This window comes from Malania oleifera, chromosome 11 (genome assembly GCF_029873635.1).
Source record: "Malania oleifera isolate guangnan ecotype guangnan chromosome 11, ASM2987363v1, whole genome shotgun sequence".
NCBI lineage: Eukaryota > Viridiplantae > Streptophyta > Magnoliopsida > Santalales > Ximeniaceae > Malania > Malania oleifera.
This window is the reverse complement of record NC_080427.1, coordinates 48,782,957-48,799,567: the sequence shown is the minus strand read 5'-3', so window position 1 is coordinate 48,799,567 and position 16,611 is coordinate 48,782,957. Positions and strand designations below refer to the sequence as shown.

Here is a 16,611-nt window from a genome sequence, read left to right as displayed (position 1 = left end):
CTTTGTGGTATTCTTGGTATTATCATTGTTTTCCTGCATAAGCACATCTTGTCCTATTGCCTTCTCTTCTATGCGAATTCGAGTGATCAAAGTCTCAAGAGATTTATCTTTATGCTTATGGCCCATGATCTTCTAGCGCATATTCTTTTGGAATTTTCTGTAGGATAAGGGCAACTTGTCAAAAATTTCAACCATAACAAGATTGTTTCTAATATTAATACCTTTAGATGTAACTTCTTCCACTATCATTTGGAAATCTTATGCTTGCTTTGCAAGTCAAAAATTTCAACCATAACAAGATTGTTTCTAATATTAATACCTTTAGATGTAACTTCTTCCACTATCATTTGGAAATCTTATGCTTGCTTTGCAATTGATTTTTTGTCCCCCATTTGATAGTATAAAAATCAACTAGCTGTATATTTTTTTGCTTGTCACCTTAGTATCATATTTTCTGCAAAGCCTTTTAAATTTTCTTTGCGGAGGAATATATTGCATCATAATAATAATAATAAAATGATTAGCGAGACAATTTAAAATATACAATCGATATTTATACTTATTTTTTTTTTGTATTTATTTTATCAATAAAGGTAAAGTATATTACTCGAAATATTATGTACAAGTATATTGTGCATCCCTAGGATTCCAAGTATATTACTTATTTTTTTTGTATTGCTCCAACTTTTCATGGTGATCGACCAACTTGACTTCATCATGTTGTTGATATTGATTTGTTTGGATACTTCTTGATGATAACATAGGCAACCTTAAGGAGACTAAGGTAGAAGATCAACTTGCATTTTCATCTCTTGAAGTGGGCTCCTTTAAATTGAAAGGACTTGATATCTCCAAAATTTTCATTGGCCTTTTCAACTATAAGCTTCATATTTTGATTTTCCTTAAAATTGATAAAAATATAGTACTAATATAACCAAAAAAAACTTAAAACACAAATCAATTACAAACTTGATCACAACTAGGTCGAGACACAAATATTTCATCTTTTAAAAAAAGATTTAAGCCCTCTGCTATTTTTTAACTTCAATCACAAACTGGTGCAGCAAAACTACACTTGACTTGTAGTTCTCAAGATATAACAACCCGATTTCAATTGTACGACTCTCTCCAATTTTACGCAAATGAAAGAGTCTAAATCTCCACAAAGAACACATTTTTAAATTGTCAAACCCTCTATAATCAAATGATAAAATAATATGATGAGTGATCAAAATTGTGTGTAGAAATTATGTATTGAATCAATGCTTTAAAGTCTACTTATACCCACACAAAACCTAAAATCAAGGTAGGCTTAATACTTTGAATTCAAGAAATACAAATATCAAAGACACAATAAATATAGATATATAACTCTAAGATATAAGCCCTTTTCTAAATACTTAATTAACTAAAAGTCTAACTCAAAGGTACATGCCCTCTCCAAGATAATTAATCAATTTTGATAATATTAAAATATTAAAATAAACAAACAAAAATAAACAATATATATATATATATATATATATATATATATAAAGATGCTAATTATTTTACCGAATATAACTATTTTAAAATTCCATATTTAAGTTCTTCTGTTGCTATAGTACAGCCTAAATTTGAAATTTTATGTATATATATGCAATTTTAATTATTTTGTTTTCTTTTAATTACCAGCAATTACTTGTAGGTGAAAACAAATAAAATAAAATAGTGGTGCAATTTCTTGGTGAAACGGCGCCGTTTTGGAACTCGTTCCGTCAAAACTCAAAACGCAAGTCCCCAAAATTGCAATTTTTGAGTTGCAGGTTACCGGAGCGGATGACGATGATGATGGTGGAGACGATGGACATCACAGAACAGAATCGCATTGGACCCGTTGATCGTATATTCCCCCCGGCGAATGCAACTCGCCGTACATTGGGCAATGCTGCCTTCCACCTCGCGTCCATGGAAGTAATTCGAGTCTCATGAGGTATGTGCTTAGTCTCAGTGTTAGAAGATTTCGCCGTTAATGTTTATCCTAAGCCTGTTCAAAAAAATGCCTGCGCTAATGAATGTAAATACTCCTGTTCTTTGTTGCTGTGATCCTCACTTGTTATGTTGCTACGAAACATATTGCGATCCTCACTTGTTAAGTTGAGCTACACAACTCTTATCCCTTGTTCTTTTCTATCCCTCACAATATTAAATTCGAAGCTGAGATGTTGAATGTGAACGTTTCCAGCTTTAACCGCCGGTATGTTCCATGACACCTTATTACATTCTAAATTTTGATACTTTATGTACAAAAATGATAATTGTCAACACATTCGGGAAAAAATTGTACAATGAATATATTGGAATGAAAAAAAAAAAAACTTACGGTTGCTAAAATAGGAGGTTTTAAAAAATTCAGTGACCAACCGAGCATTTAATTCATCCATTTTAGCCAGTTTTCCTGTTTAGGATGTTATCTTATTCTTGGGTATGCATCACCAAATTGCTTGTTGCATTGTTTTGAAGTTGACAAGAAGGATCCATGATTGTGTTAATCAGAACTAGGGAAGTAGGGATGAAATTTTTTATATTGCAAACTACTTTGTCATGAAGTAGCACAGAATAGAGGTCTTTTCCAGTATTATTGAAGTGGGGATGGAAGTTTTTATATTGCAAACTACTTAGTCATGAAGTACCACAGAATACAGGTCTTTTCCAGTATGATTGAATGGGGATGGAAGTTTTTGTATGGCAAACTACTTAGTCATGAAGTAGAGCACAGAATAGAGGTCTTTTCCAGTATGATTGAAGTGGGGATGGAAGTTTTTATATTGCAAACTACTTAGTCATGAAGATGAAGTAGCACATACTAGAGGTATTTTCCAGTATGATTCATCAGATAATGACATCTTCACCAGTTGAGGCTGTACAACTAGTTTCAGTTCCATTATCAATTTGGGATTTTATTTTATTTTTGTTTGTTATACTGTGATTGGTCACATGAGATATATTTGGCAATGTATGTTTCAGTTTCCATGTGAAAACGCATTTTGCCATTTTCTTTTGGAGTTGAAACAATGAAGACAATTTAAAATATAGTAACAAAATCAATCTAAAACAAACTATTTCCAACTTGGAAATTGTTTCTTTCTCAAATTGTCTAAAACATCTTACGCAAACAAAATGCTACACAGCCCAAAATATAGTAATAAAATTAAAGCAAATAAACTATATTCAACTTTAAAACAGTTTCCTTCTTAATTTGCCTAAAACAGCTTATCTGAACCAAATACTGCACAATCAAAATATAGTAACAAAATCAAAGCAAAACAATATATTCCAACTTGAAATTGTTCATTTGCTTCTCTGAAACTTCTCCATCTATGTATTACTGATACTCCTATGAACAGGCCATGCATGTGTTGTATCCATATTGGACAGTCACACTTTGGAGACACTCTTTTGACATGTCTCAAGCATCCCATTAACATATATTTTAAATTATAAGTTTTGACATTCCCTTGACACATAATGCAACAAAAAAGTGATATTTCTTTTATTTTGCTAAAGGAAGACCATAATTGTATTTGAAAAAGGCACAGTGACTTATAATAGAAATAATATATTGAGAATTTCAATGCTACATTAACGTAACCCTTTAGATATGTACATATTATGGGAGCTGTACTGAGGTGTACATCTGTAGGAACTTTTGTGTCTGTCTTCATGTTGTGTGGTGCTTCATGATTTGCCCCCTGTTCTGTGCTTCGTAGTTATTCGTAAATGTTAATATGTGCCTGCTAGTATAGAGAATTTTTGACAAGGCATTCCAAAAAACAAAAAAATTGTAATCCATACAGTATAGTTTTCTCTAAGATATTGGCTAAATATTTGGTTGTCTTATTCTTCTTCTAGTTTTACACTACGTATACAAGAATGCTCACACTTCTACAGATGAGGGTAAGGGGTTTTTCAGTGGTGACATTGTTCTAAGCATCATATTTGATTTAATCTGGCTTAGTTTCAAATAGACCTTTTGCTCTAACATATTATCCTGGGATTAATTACGTAGTGACCAGGATATTATGGAGAGCACATTTCACATCTAACTGAAGCCTGGAACTTATCCTGACAGCTTCTAAAAATAAAAAGTACATTAGGCACAGAGTACTGTCAATTCATCTCACTGTAAAATATATCTAGCTGGAAAAAATAGATTATATAGTGTATCTGTGTAAAGAAAGAAGCTTAATAATACAAAGATGAGCCCCCTTGAATCTAATCCCTGCTAACTACACTGACTTACCTAGGATAACTAATAACCTGTTTTACATATTGTTAATCTTGATGTTCTAAGTAAGCCGACCACGACATTTGGTATTCTATCAGCCTCTCCAAAAATATGATTAATCTTGACACTGTCAAACCATTCAAGCACATTATAATTTCATTGATTAAAATCCAAAGCTTCTACAGTACCCTAGCCTTATTTCAAACATAATCAATGATAAGCTTTGGGTGGCTAGCTCTTTTTTTCTTTTTTTTGGCTAAATTGGTACTTTGTTAAACAAAAACAAAACAAGAGAGAGAGAGAGAGAGAGAGAGAGAGAGAGAGAGAGAGAGAGAACTGAACCATGACAGGGGAAGGAGTTAGGCATGCAAAATTGTAATTGTTATTAATTGGCACTACTGCTTTGGGAATACTGAGCTGACAGCTCATTATGAATGCATCTCACTTGGTGGAAAGTAATGAGTGTAGTCTCTCAACCCTTTCACCTGAATCGAGTTGCAAAATCCACATTTTGCATATACATGTTCTTGTTTAGATTTCTTAGTTTTTTATGATTAGCAATCCCGCTCATTTCACCTCACTCTATATCTTATGATGAACACAATCAGCAATAATAGCAATTGTGAAAAAATCGTCAGCACTTTCATTTAGGAGGAATATTCTCTCTATTACCAAGGAGCACAAGGACTGTTATAGTGTAGTTAACCTTCATTTCATAAGGGGGCAGCCTCAATTTTGTTGAAATATTTTCTAAAATAATCGATTTTATGGGTTTTTCAAAGTCTTCCATTTATGAATTCTCTAAAACTTTCATGAGGAGCATTTAATGCTATGTGGGTTCATCCCACATGGGAAAGAGTGGAAAAGGAAAAGTCATTAATAAATGATAAGGTGGAATAATCTCTTAAAGTTGGTTAAAAAACAGTGCTAATGTATACTCTAGTGCACCCTAGGACGGTGCATCGCACCATCCACACACGCATGCACGCACATGGTGCGAGTTGTAGGGCACTAGTGGCGCATTTAGTGGGCTGTAGATCGTGACCGTTGATCATGATCGAATGACTTAAAATTAATCTTATATTTTTTATAAGATCAAGTGGTGTGATCTGAACTGTATAAATAATCTAACGGTCAGAATAATTGTTTTTCCAGAATTTCTAGACTAGGGCGCGACCAGGAGACCTTAGAAGTGCGACTAGGTCTACTGAACACGAAGAAAGAATTGAATATATTCTAGACTTTGTCGACCAAGTCTTGATCAAGTCGACGCTTAGTGCGACCAGGTCAACGCCTAGTCGATTTCAGAAATCTGCTTTACGAATGACAATTAATGACACAAATTTGAACAGATGTAACCTTTCGAAAAATGCATAAATATGTTTATTTAAAGACAGAATTAAATCCGAGAATCATAGAAATATTCAATCATTCTCTCTTGTTCTCATAAGGCTTTCACAAATTATATTTTCTTCAATCCTGGGTTCTGTTTTCTGTAGAAATAGAATTCCAAAAATTTGTTATGATTCCTCCAAGGGTGTTTGTGATCAGTTTTTCATTTGTGTATAACACAAACTGACATCAGATCATATTTTGGGTTTCATTGTATCCTGGAAACATATTTGCTAACTCAATACACACCGATCTAGTGGGGGCAAATAACGTTTTAAGGAAAACAACACTATAACATGCCTTGAAGCGTTTTCTGTTCTGCAGCATTTTTATACATTTATTATTCTACAAATTTAATAGAAAAAAATAAATAAAACTTACATATATGTTCATGCATCCTTTCCTAATGGGGGCAATCTTGGATGGTATGTTGAAAGATGGAGAAACAATAGTTGTCTGTTTAGAAGGAGAAAGAACAAAGTGATTCTCAATTTACACATTTAATTGTATGCAATAAATATATTTTCAATTCTATACATGCCACGCACTCACTAACTCTATATTTCACATCTGTTTGAAATGTTAAACTTTCCATTTTGCTGTTTGGGAATTTTTCTTTTCTACTAATTTGCTTAATTGGCTTTCTGAACAGGCACCATGACTCTTATTGTTTTACCCATGCAAGGTCTCACTCATCTATTTCCATTCAAAAGAAAACAAAGTTCAACACAAGCTTTGAGGGAGTCATCAAGTTTCAGTACCCCTTAGAGATGGTACTTCTGGTTTTAGAACCAGTGTGGGTTTGAATTTTAAGCTAGAGACCTAGAAGCATGGAAAGATACTTTAGATCCAAGAGTTGGTGGACAATTGCGACTGAATAGAGTGTATAAGGTGATTTTTTCTTAGCATTAGATTTGAAAAAATTAGTACCTAAAAGAACCAAAATTTGAATTTAGGACTGAGTATTAATAACCAAGAAGAGTTTTAGGGGGAGATGTCCCCAAGAAGTCAACTAGGAAAACAACAGAAGTGCCTCCAAAGCATTGTGTGATCATAGGATGCATAGAGAAAATTTTATGTGACAGCTTTAAGTCCAGCCATGTACCATGGGACATTTTTTTTTTTTTTTTTTTTGCATCAAAAAAGAATAAAAGGGAGACTTGAAGTAATATGTGCTTAGGTGGTGGAAATATATATTTAGCAGAATGGTGAACAATGATTCATTAAAAAAATTACAACTACTAAGGCTTAATTGAGTTGATTTATTGGAACTAGGAAAAATATGACAAAAGGTTTAATAGTTTTTAGTTCTTATATTCTTTTTAAGTTTCATAGGATATGCAAAATATTGCCTTTAAAGAACTACTATCCTTGGTTAAAACCCAAAAATTTGATCATCTTGATTTTACACAAGATCTTTTAAATATTTACTGGGTTTTGCATCTGGATATAATATAATCTTTGTTAGGTTTCTTTGAAATAAAAAATAGAAAAAAGGAAGAAGTACCTCCATGTGTGTGTGTGTGTGTATATACTATATTTTTGGATACTTTGAGAAATGAAGAAAGAAGTGGAGAAAAAGAAAGACAGAAGAGTAGAAAGGGAGGATGCAAAGCATTTGACAAGCTTCTTGTTGATGAGCAAATTAAAGAAGGGGAAAGGGAGGAGAGAGGAGATGATAGAAGATGACTAGAAAGAAGGAGAGGATGAAGTTAGAAATGAGTAGTTTCGTTTCCAAAACCTCTTATTCACTATAGAAGGAGAAATACAAATAGAGAGGGGTTGAAGTTTAAAAAAAATGCAGAAAAAAAAAAAAGGAGAGGGGGATAAGGGGTAGCAGTGAAGAGAGCAAAGTGCAAATGAAAGCTATAAGCCAATCACTTTTTACCTCTAATTTTTTTTTTCTTTTGTACCAATGAGGGGTAGCATGGGTCATTTATGTGATAAAAAGTCATAGAGCCTTCCAAAACAAGCCCTACTCAGCATGGTAATTAGTAAGACCTAAAATCTATTCCTACGGCAAAAATTTGTAGAAATGACCACCTTTGAGGCCAAGTAAATAAACATTCTTGGATACAAATAGAAAAATTATGAACTTATTTTTTGACTCAGAACACTAAATTACACTTTAAGCACATGTCATCTACTTGTAGGTCTAGCATTGGGTGGCCGTATAGGCTTTTTAAATGTGGTTGACTCTGCTTAATCACATTGAATAGCTGAGTAGAAGCAAACAAGAAGATGCTGCAGACACTTGTGGTTATGCATGTAAGCACTGAGGACACCGAGCGGAGTCCTTGCTTTCTAAGACAGATGTCAAATGTGGGTGCGGCTTAAGCATGTTCAACACTTGGCAAGGACATGCAAAGAACCTATGGCATATTTTAAAACAAGGTTAAGACAGGTGACATGGCATTGTATTTTCATTTCAATGATAAAATATATCACTGTTATTTTGAACGAGGCTATAATTTCAATTATTACCCAGAAAAGGGCATCATAATTGCATGCAATTAATCCTTTCAAAGATTTTATTAGCGAGTGGTCTTTTCCAAAATGGTACAAATAGTGACGTGGGTTGCAAGCTCACACACACAAAAAGAGAGAGGGAGATAAGAGGGAGGAGGAGAAAATCATCTTCATCGCTGTCATCAAAGCTGCCTTCGCATCCTTGTTAGGTACGCCTTAGCATCCTTTTTTCTTATCTTTTTTTTCTTCTAATTTGTTCTCCATTTGAATGTTTTAATACCTCTAATATCATCTGATCTGATGAATCCCAATCATTTGACTTGCATTCTTTTTCTTAGGACATTCTTGATGGGTTATGCATTGTTCATAGATTTATTCAACTGACTTCCGATTCTTTTCCCGTGTTGATGGTTCATGCATTGTATGCAGATTTATGTGTTCTCAATTATTTATTTTATTCTTTTAGGCCCTTTCAATTATTGATTGGACTCCTTAATGCGTGGATAGTGAAATCAGACTACTTGTTTATTGTAATTGTGGTATAGATCTAAACGATAATACCCAACCAATAAATTTGTCTTCAAATCAAATAATATTGGAGAAGGCAGAGGTATTGAAGAAGGTGAGGAAATTGGGAATTTTATTGCAATTTTAATACTGCCTGTTGTGTATATTATAAATATATACAGTTCTGATCTGCCATAGTTGTATCTCTTTGTTATAAAATTAAAATGTTAGCAATTTTGTCCTAAAATGTATCGCCTGCTTCTTTTTATGGGACATCAATGAGCATTTGGGGTAATCCTCCTAGTCTGTTGATCTGTTAATTTGGGGTTTTTAAGATCAAAGATGTGGACATTAATTTAATTGTCCTGGCATCACATAATACAGTTACAATTTTCGTGAATCATTATAAATGCTTTAACATGAATTAAATCCTAACTCCTCACCAATCTCCCCCTTTATTTTTTCGGTCTTTTCCCAAAATTAATTGCTTCTTTACTTCTATGGGATAATTCTTAAAACATATTCATTGGTTTACTTTTTGATTTATAAGGTAAATAATTTTTATTTTATAAAACTGTTTGATAAATTGAACCCTACCCTTTACCATCTTTGGTTATAATTCCATCTGGCTCATAAGATGGAGAAGTAACTAACAAGTTGCTTTCTAGCTCAATAGGGCCTTGATGTCACTATATGCCGTGTGTGTGTGTGAGAGAGAGAGAGAGAGAAGCAAATGTTTTTCACCTGGTAGTAAGATTATGATGCATGCTTCAAAAGTAGCTGCATTTACATTCAAAGTTTTTTGTTCAAAGAAAATAAAGTTGCAATCTCTCCTCCTCTAGCTCCACAATCCTAAAGCGACTAAAAGTGAAAATAAGGGTAATTTTGCCTATACCATTCACTGTAACTATGTGAATTGCCCATTGGCTAAGCAGAAAAAATGGACAGAAGGAGCTAGGGGTCTATTGGGACCCTGCAGATGAGTCTTTGGTTCTCCCAAATTTAGCATACATTTTTTATGCTTCAGTGCCTACTCACTACTGGTGGCTTTATTCATTCATTTATTTATTTTTAAATTAGTACCTTATTTGGTATTTCATGCCTTTGAATTCCATTTTCAAAGTCCCAGTCAGATCTACTCATGATGAAGATTTGATTCATAACATTTCTTATGCTTGAATATATGCTACACCGATTTGAATCAGATTTCAGAATCTTTCTGTTATCTTGAGGCTGAGACATTGAGTACTGCCTTGACTCATTGCTGTAACATACACATTTTTTATGCTCTAGCGGCTACCCACTACCTACTGATGGTGCTTAAGTTTGTAAGTTTGCTTAGTTTCCCATAGCTAAGACTTTCTGTAACTTATAAGATAGTTGGCTTTTCTCATAATATCATGCTCGACCTATGTTCTATTTTAATATGTTGGCATGTTTGTTTATCAATTTTTTATTTTTTTAATTTGTTGACATAAGATACAAATTGTTTTAGGGAAATTCATGTTTTTAGCAATTAAATCAAGAAAACCCACCTTTTGTGATCAAACCACTAAGATACCACTTGAGTGACTTTGACGGCACTTAAAAAATTGCTTATGGCACTTATCACTTAAAATAAGAACTTGTGCAAAAAAAATGGTGTGTGGGTTGCAGAAAAATAAGTACTTATTGGAAAAGTTACTTATTTTGAAGCAAAGAGGAATGGCTTTTTGGCTACTTATTCGTATATGTTGTTCATAAGGTGGTGATATCGTAATTTTTAATCACTTTCAGTGGTAGTTTCTAGTTCTCAGAAACATTTATCCCCTCTCCCTCTTTCCTGAGTGACCTCCTCTGTGGGCATAGGTCTTCCCCTAAACCACCTCCTCAGCCCTTTTTCAGTACTTACAATTTTTGACACCTTTTCAGTTCAACACTATTAAATAAATTCAGCACTTGTTCAAAAAAGTAGCTTTCCATTAGTGGTTCCAAATGATCCCAAGAGTCCTTAAATCTCCACAAAACTTATATCCAATAATTTATATGCTCTTGCATAATTCTTGGAATTGGAATTCAAATGTCGCACAAAGAGTGAAAAATTAAAATGTTATAAAACAGGAAAAGATCCACAAAACCTCAAAAATAAACGAAGCATGTGGAAGACCTAATTTCACTTAACTTACACCTGGTGCCCTGGAAGACCCTTGGAAACCTTTTTTGCATTGGACAAAACAAAGATAAAAAGTAGCTGAAAGCAGTCGACTAAGTTGACTAGGTTGTGCGAGTGGATGGCTGATATAGGACTCAAAATTGACAACTTAATTCTCAATTTTCAACTTTGAATAAAACTAATACGTAAGGGCTTCTTTTTTTTTGTAGGCTTACAATGCTTGGGAGAAGAGGAAACTAAATTAAGAAACCTAAATAAACTAAAACACTAGTTGCTTAAATAATAATATCCTTGAATCTTGAAGAGACAATCCTTATGGAACCATTAAAAATACGAGAATTGATTAAAATTTTGATCTTTCCATGCTGGATTCATCAATCTCCCCAAATTCAACTGGCTAGATTTGGTACACGGGCTAGTTCATATTACCATCTTCATCTTCATACCCAAAATATTCAGGTTTATTCACTATTCACAATCTGATCATCAATGGAGTTCTTGCCAAGCTTAGGCACGGTGTGTGGATCTTCAGGAGTCTCTGCTATGGCTACACAAGTCTCCAGTGGACAATGTGGTTGGAGTGTCCTTTCTGCCCACCAATATAGCAATAGAAAGATTTTGACCCACTTAGAATCAGGCAAACTAGATAGGGGCAAGAGGTGGCTCATGCAGAGCGGGCATTTTCTTACAATTATCCTTCCAATATTTACTCTTTTTTTCAGAATTTTGAGCAAAGGTAACAGAATGACGAGTTTCTGTTCATCTTCATCAAAGAACATCAAGCAATTAATTTGTGAAACTCAAGTGTGTATGCGTAAACTATTATCAAAAATTGTGTTTGCATCAACATCTTTATCCTGTTGGGTCAAGGCAACTTGAAGTATGTGTCTTGCTCATGACTGATCTGAATGAATTTCTCCTCCATCATACACTGCACAAGATTTCACTTGGTAATTGGTGCTTGCTCTGGAGTAGGTGCTGATGCACAAGACTATGCCACCAAGTACATGTGAAGCCCTCACACAAAGAACAGCCATACTGGCCTTTTCTTCTGCAAACACCACAATAAGTAAAGATGTTTTCAATTTGCTCAAACGAATCAAATAGTAGCTCTGGATGGAGATTATATTAGGAACACCCTGGTGTACCATTCAGCATGCTGATTGGTACACCGAGATCAATATGATTTCATCATGTGTTTGGTATGTCATACTAAAATCAGCTATAAATGTCTAATTCAGTTACAGCTTGGACACATGCCAGAATATGATTGGTTTCAGTGTACCAATCAGCATGCTGACTGGTACACCAGGTGTCCCTAATATTATTTTCTCCTCCAAGTCACCCTCTCCCATGAAGGCAAAGTAGTCCTGATAACTCAGCCTGCTAGAAGCTTGTAATGGGGTTGGTACAGTTTAATGGACATGAAGAACATTTGGACTGCTAACAAGTTCAAAAACTCCCTTTTGTTCAATCCAGTGAATAGATGATGAGATAGTAGAAATGTGGACTCAAGAGCATCAAACCTCTCATCAAATTTAGAGACAATTTGATAAGTGAGAGAAGCTACCTGAGCAGTCAATTAATGGATTTGTTTGTCTGCCCCTTCTTTTGACTCGTACATTTGATTCACTTAGTGAGCAACCACAACAACTGGTCCTTGATCACCATTATATTTTTTGGGTGTCCCCTTTTTTTATGAAAATGTAGTAGAAAGATGCTATAGGCAGAGGGCAGCCCAAGGCGATTTATGTTAAAATTACAAAATCCTATGCGTTTTAGTGGAAAACGCTGACAACAAGGCGATTGGAGATAAGATTGCAAACCTTATCAAAAACATCAACAGTCATGCTGGATCATAGTCTGATCCGACACTGCTTGATGCAGGACTTGCGTCCAACAATTTAATTTTCAATTCAACTCTGAATAGAACTAATACGTAGGGGCCTTTCTATAGGCTTACCATGCTTGGAATGTAAAGAAACTAATTTAGGAAGCTAAACAAACTAAAATACATGGAAGATAAGGAAACTAATTTAGGAAACTTAAACAAAATACAATACTCGGAAAACTAAATAAACTAAAATTGCAGTTCTTTAAATAATACTCTAGAAAATATGATCCCAATAAAACATCACTGAAAAAAAAGAAGTTAAATTAAAAATTAAAAATTAAATCTCTCCTCACCAGCTGCTTCAATGGGCACACCACACCTATGTTTTTGACATTGTACAGAAAAACTCTATTCCTCACAAGAAAACTATCACAAGAAATTTTCACAAATGATGTGGAATCTCATGATTTATTGGAATTTATTGAGTGTGAAAGAGTCAACTGATTCCAATAATCATGGGATTTCACATCATTTGTGAAAATTTTCCTGATGATTTTCCTGTGATGAATGGCAAGACTCCATTTTACAACATTGAATAAATATGATATGTATTTTATGTTGGATGATTGTGACAAAGAAAGGTCTGTGATTAGGTTGTATCCATCATTTTGCATGTCTCGGCATTCGGCAATACACATGTTGCTCTTGAGACTGAAGACATCTTGACTTCATGGGCACAGCACATGCTGCCAAACTAGATTGGTTTTTTTCCCCCTTTGTTATTGCCATGATGCTTATATTTTCTCTGCCCTTTTGAAACATTTTAGCAGTGCTGTTAGTGGAAATTATTTTAATCTAGTATTTGCATTATTTGGAATCTCATTCTTTAAGGGAAGGTTAAAGAATGTGCATTTGTGAGGGCGGGTTAGTTTTTCTCTCTCTTGAGAAACCAGCAGGGGGGCACCATCCCAATACATTTAAGAGGGAAACTTGAAAAGCTGATTTGCCCAGACCATTTCCTGGCTGGTGCAGGAGAAAGAAACAGAAGGGCCTTTGGGGGTACTGAGTTGTCATCAATATAGTATAATAAAAGAAAGACTAAAACTTTGTATTTCTGGTTCAATGGGCAGCATTTTGTCAATAGCAAAGGTGTCATTCGTTATATTGATTCTTTCTACTTGTAATCTTTGTTTTTGCACTTGGTTGCAGCCTTTTGGTGTCCATTGTGAATTTTTCTAGAATCATTTATAAATCTTTTGAGCTGAAGTTATTAAAATCCCCCTTCAGGTGTGTGAATATCATAGTTTAAATTTGGAAGAAAAATGTTACATTACAAGCTTGCCATGTATTCGGCACTGTTTTTTCTTTTTCCCCCCAACTCTCTCTCTGCCTTATAATCCCTTCATCATGGTTGTTCTCATCTGCGATTAATGGTCCATGACATGGTCTGTTTCATTTAACTTATCTTAATGGTGCAAGTGCATGTCTCCATACATGCAATTTCAGTTGGCAAAATTATTCAATCCTTGTGTGCGTTGCTTGCATGAACACAATTTTTTCTAGGGATCAAGAAGTGGCTTGGGAAGTTCTCTGAACCTGAAAAGTCTAATATTATCTGATCATAATTATGCTTGGTATATGATATCCATCCAGTTGCATTGTTTACACACCATGTCTAATAATACACTCTATTCTTAACATCCTTACTTTCAATTTGTGACTTCTATTTTCTCCAATGAATTGGAGAAGAATGGAATAATTTGCATAATCCATCAGTCTTGATTAGAATCTAGGTTTTAGTCTTGATTAGTAGCGGGGATTTCAGTAAATTTTTCCAGTTAAATGATATATGAGGGGGAAATGTCAATGCCATCCAGAACTCAGGTCATGATTTTTTTCTCATTAATAGCAGGAGAAGTTATCTGTGATTTGCCATTCTATTGCAAACTGCAGGATCCTCATTTTTGTTCTTGTGATTGAAGGCGGCATGGGACGGAAAAGAAAGAATCGCAAAAGCTTAAAAAAACCCAGCCGTAAGAGGTTGAAAACTGATGACAGCTGCAATTGGAGGCCGTGGTCTGATCTTCCTGAGGACTTGCTTGATATGATCTCGAAGCGTCTGGGTATGGTAGACTATCTTGCATTTGGCGGTGTATGTAAGAGATGGAGGTCATTGGTTGAAGAGTGTAAGCGTAATTTTATGGATTCCCAGCCACCACACATTGTCATCATATCAACTCATGCTAAAAAAACATGTTCCTTGAAAAACATGGCTGATGGAAAAAGGTTCAAGACAATGCTGCCTCACTTTGCTGGAAAATACTGTTCCGCATCCTCTTGCGGATATTTAGTCATGCAAGGCAGAAATGATGTATGGTTTGTGAATCCTTTCACAAGGCATGAACTCCATTTCCCTGGCCTGCCCAATTTTGCAGACCACATTATCCTTACTTCTATAGCCGCGCCTTCTCCAGATGTTATAAGTGTGGCTGTTTTTAGATCGTATGCATTTTTGAAGTTCTGTCGATCTAAAGATACCAACTGGACAGTCTATTCCTATGCTAACCAACCTTGGATTATCGTGGATGTGGCTGTTTTCAAGGGCAAACTATATGCTGTGACCAATGATGCCAGAGTTGGGGTATTCAACCTGAGTTGTCTAGTTAGTTTCACTTTTCTGGAAGTTAAAAGCATCCCAACTTTGAGTCCTTTTCTGTTGCTGGCAACTTCGGATGAGCAACTCTTGATGGTTGATTTTCGTGGGTCAGAGCAACTTAGGGTTTACGAGCTAGATTTTACAAGGATGCAATGGGTGAAGATCAAGAGCCTGGGTGATAATGCCTTGTTCGTGAGTGATATGAAGTTCTGCACAATAAACAACCCAGCCCGATGGGGAGGCCGCAGTAATTGTGTCTACCATGTTGGATGCGTGCTCAATTTGTGCTCCATGTATAGCCTGGAAGGTAAGCTGCTTGATAGATTCACAATTATTGGGAAAGAGCTCGTTGCTTTATTCGTAAAGCCATTCCTCTGGTATTTTCCACACCAATTGTACCGCATGGACTCTCTTGTTGATGACTATCAGGCCCCATGAAGAATGTGGCTATGGAACTCTGTTATGTTGTTCTTACCTCCCTCCCTCTCCCTCTCCCTCTCCGTGTGTGTTAAATCATTTGGATCTGAGTTTGTACTGCATACATCTGTGGCTATGCTGCAGTTTGTTATAATGTTTTTCTCTTTACTGGATTATGCCATATCCATATATGCATGTACTCGTTGCAAATCTGAATCTGCAAAATTAAAAGTTAACCTGTCTGGATTAGGTCTGCTCTGGACTCAGAAATACCTAAGTAAATTCAGTAACTAGTATGGACGGTCATAGTACACATGCAGGTGTTGTCGAGGTTTATTTCTTGTTATTATTATTATTAATTGCATTTGCATTTGCATTTGCATTTGTTATTCAATTTACTTCTTTGTCCCCCATTAATTTCTTTCGCACTACATGAAGTTCATGTCTTTTATTTTCTGTTTTGTTCCATTTTTTTTCCCAAAACATAATGCCGAAAAAAACATGTTTGTTCTGGAAAGTATTGTGCTTCTATTTTATTTTATTCTATTTTAAATATTTCTACAAAAAACCAACACTTGAAAATGGGACATTGCATTGCTTTTAAGATATATATAAGTAGTGGCCCATCTATTTAATAATTTTTTTATTCAAAAAGCAAAACTGCATGAAATGCATGTTATGTTTTCGTTTTCTTGGTCTAAACACACGTACAAAATGTGAAACTGTTGAGAGCAGCGTACAGCAGTTTCTAAAATGCTGTTTGACAAACGTGTGAACTAGTTCATCTATCTTTGAACCCCGTCATTTCACCATTTTTGTTCAATATAGTAATAATATTGAATCAATAATTATTTGAAATGCCCTATGCAAAGGTTTTTTAGCACTACATCTAGGTAATCCAATGTGACTATAAGCCC

At 34.8% G+C, this 16,611-nt stretch overlaps 1 protein-coding gene across 1 annotated transcript; it reads left to right on the top strand.

Annotated features, from left to right (window-relative positions):
• Positions 1-1,787: 1,787 nt before the first annotated feature.
• On the top strand, positions 1,788-15,870 carry LOC131167817 (probable F-box protein At4g22060). The gene is made up of 3 exons (XM_058126740.1): positions 1,788-1,972; positions 6,312-8,337; positions 14,604-15,870. The coding sequence occupies exon 3, from the start codon at positions 14,609-14,611 to the stop codon at positions 15,713-15,715; it is 1,107 nt and encodes a 368-aa protein (XP_057982723.1). The 5' UTR covers positions 1,788-1,972; positions 6,312-8,337; positions 14,604-14,608; the 3' UTR covers positions 15,716-15,870.
• The last annotated feature ends 741 nt before the right edge of the window (positions 15,871-16,611 follow it).

What these genes read in the sequence shown, in the direction of transcription:
- LOC131167817 (XM_058126740.1), top strand. Translation starts at nt 14,609, where the DNA reads ATGGGACGGAAAAGAAAGAATCGCAAAAGCTTAAAAAAACCCAGCCGT.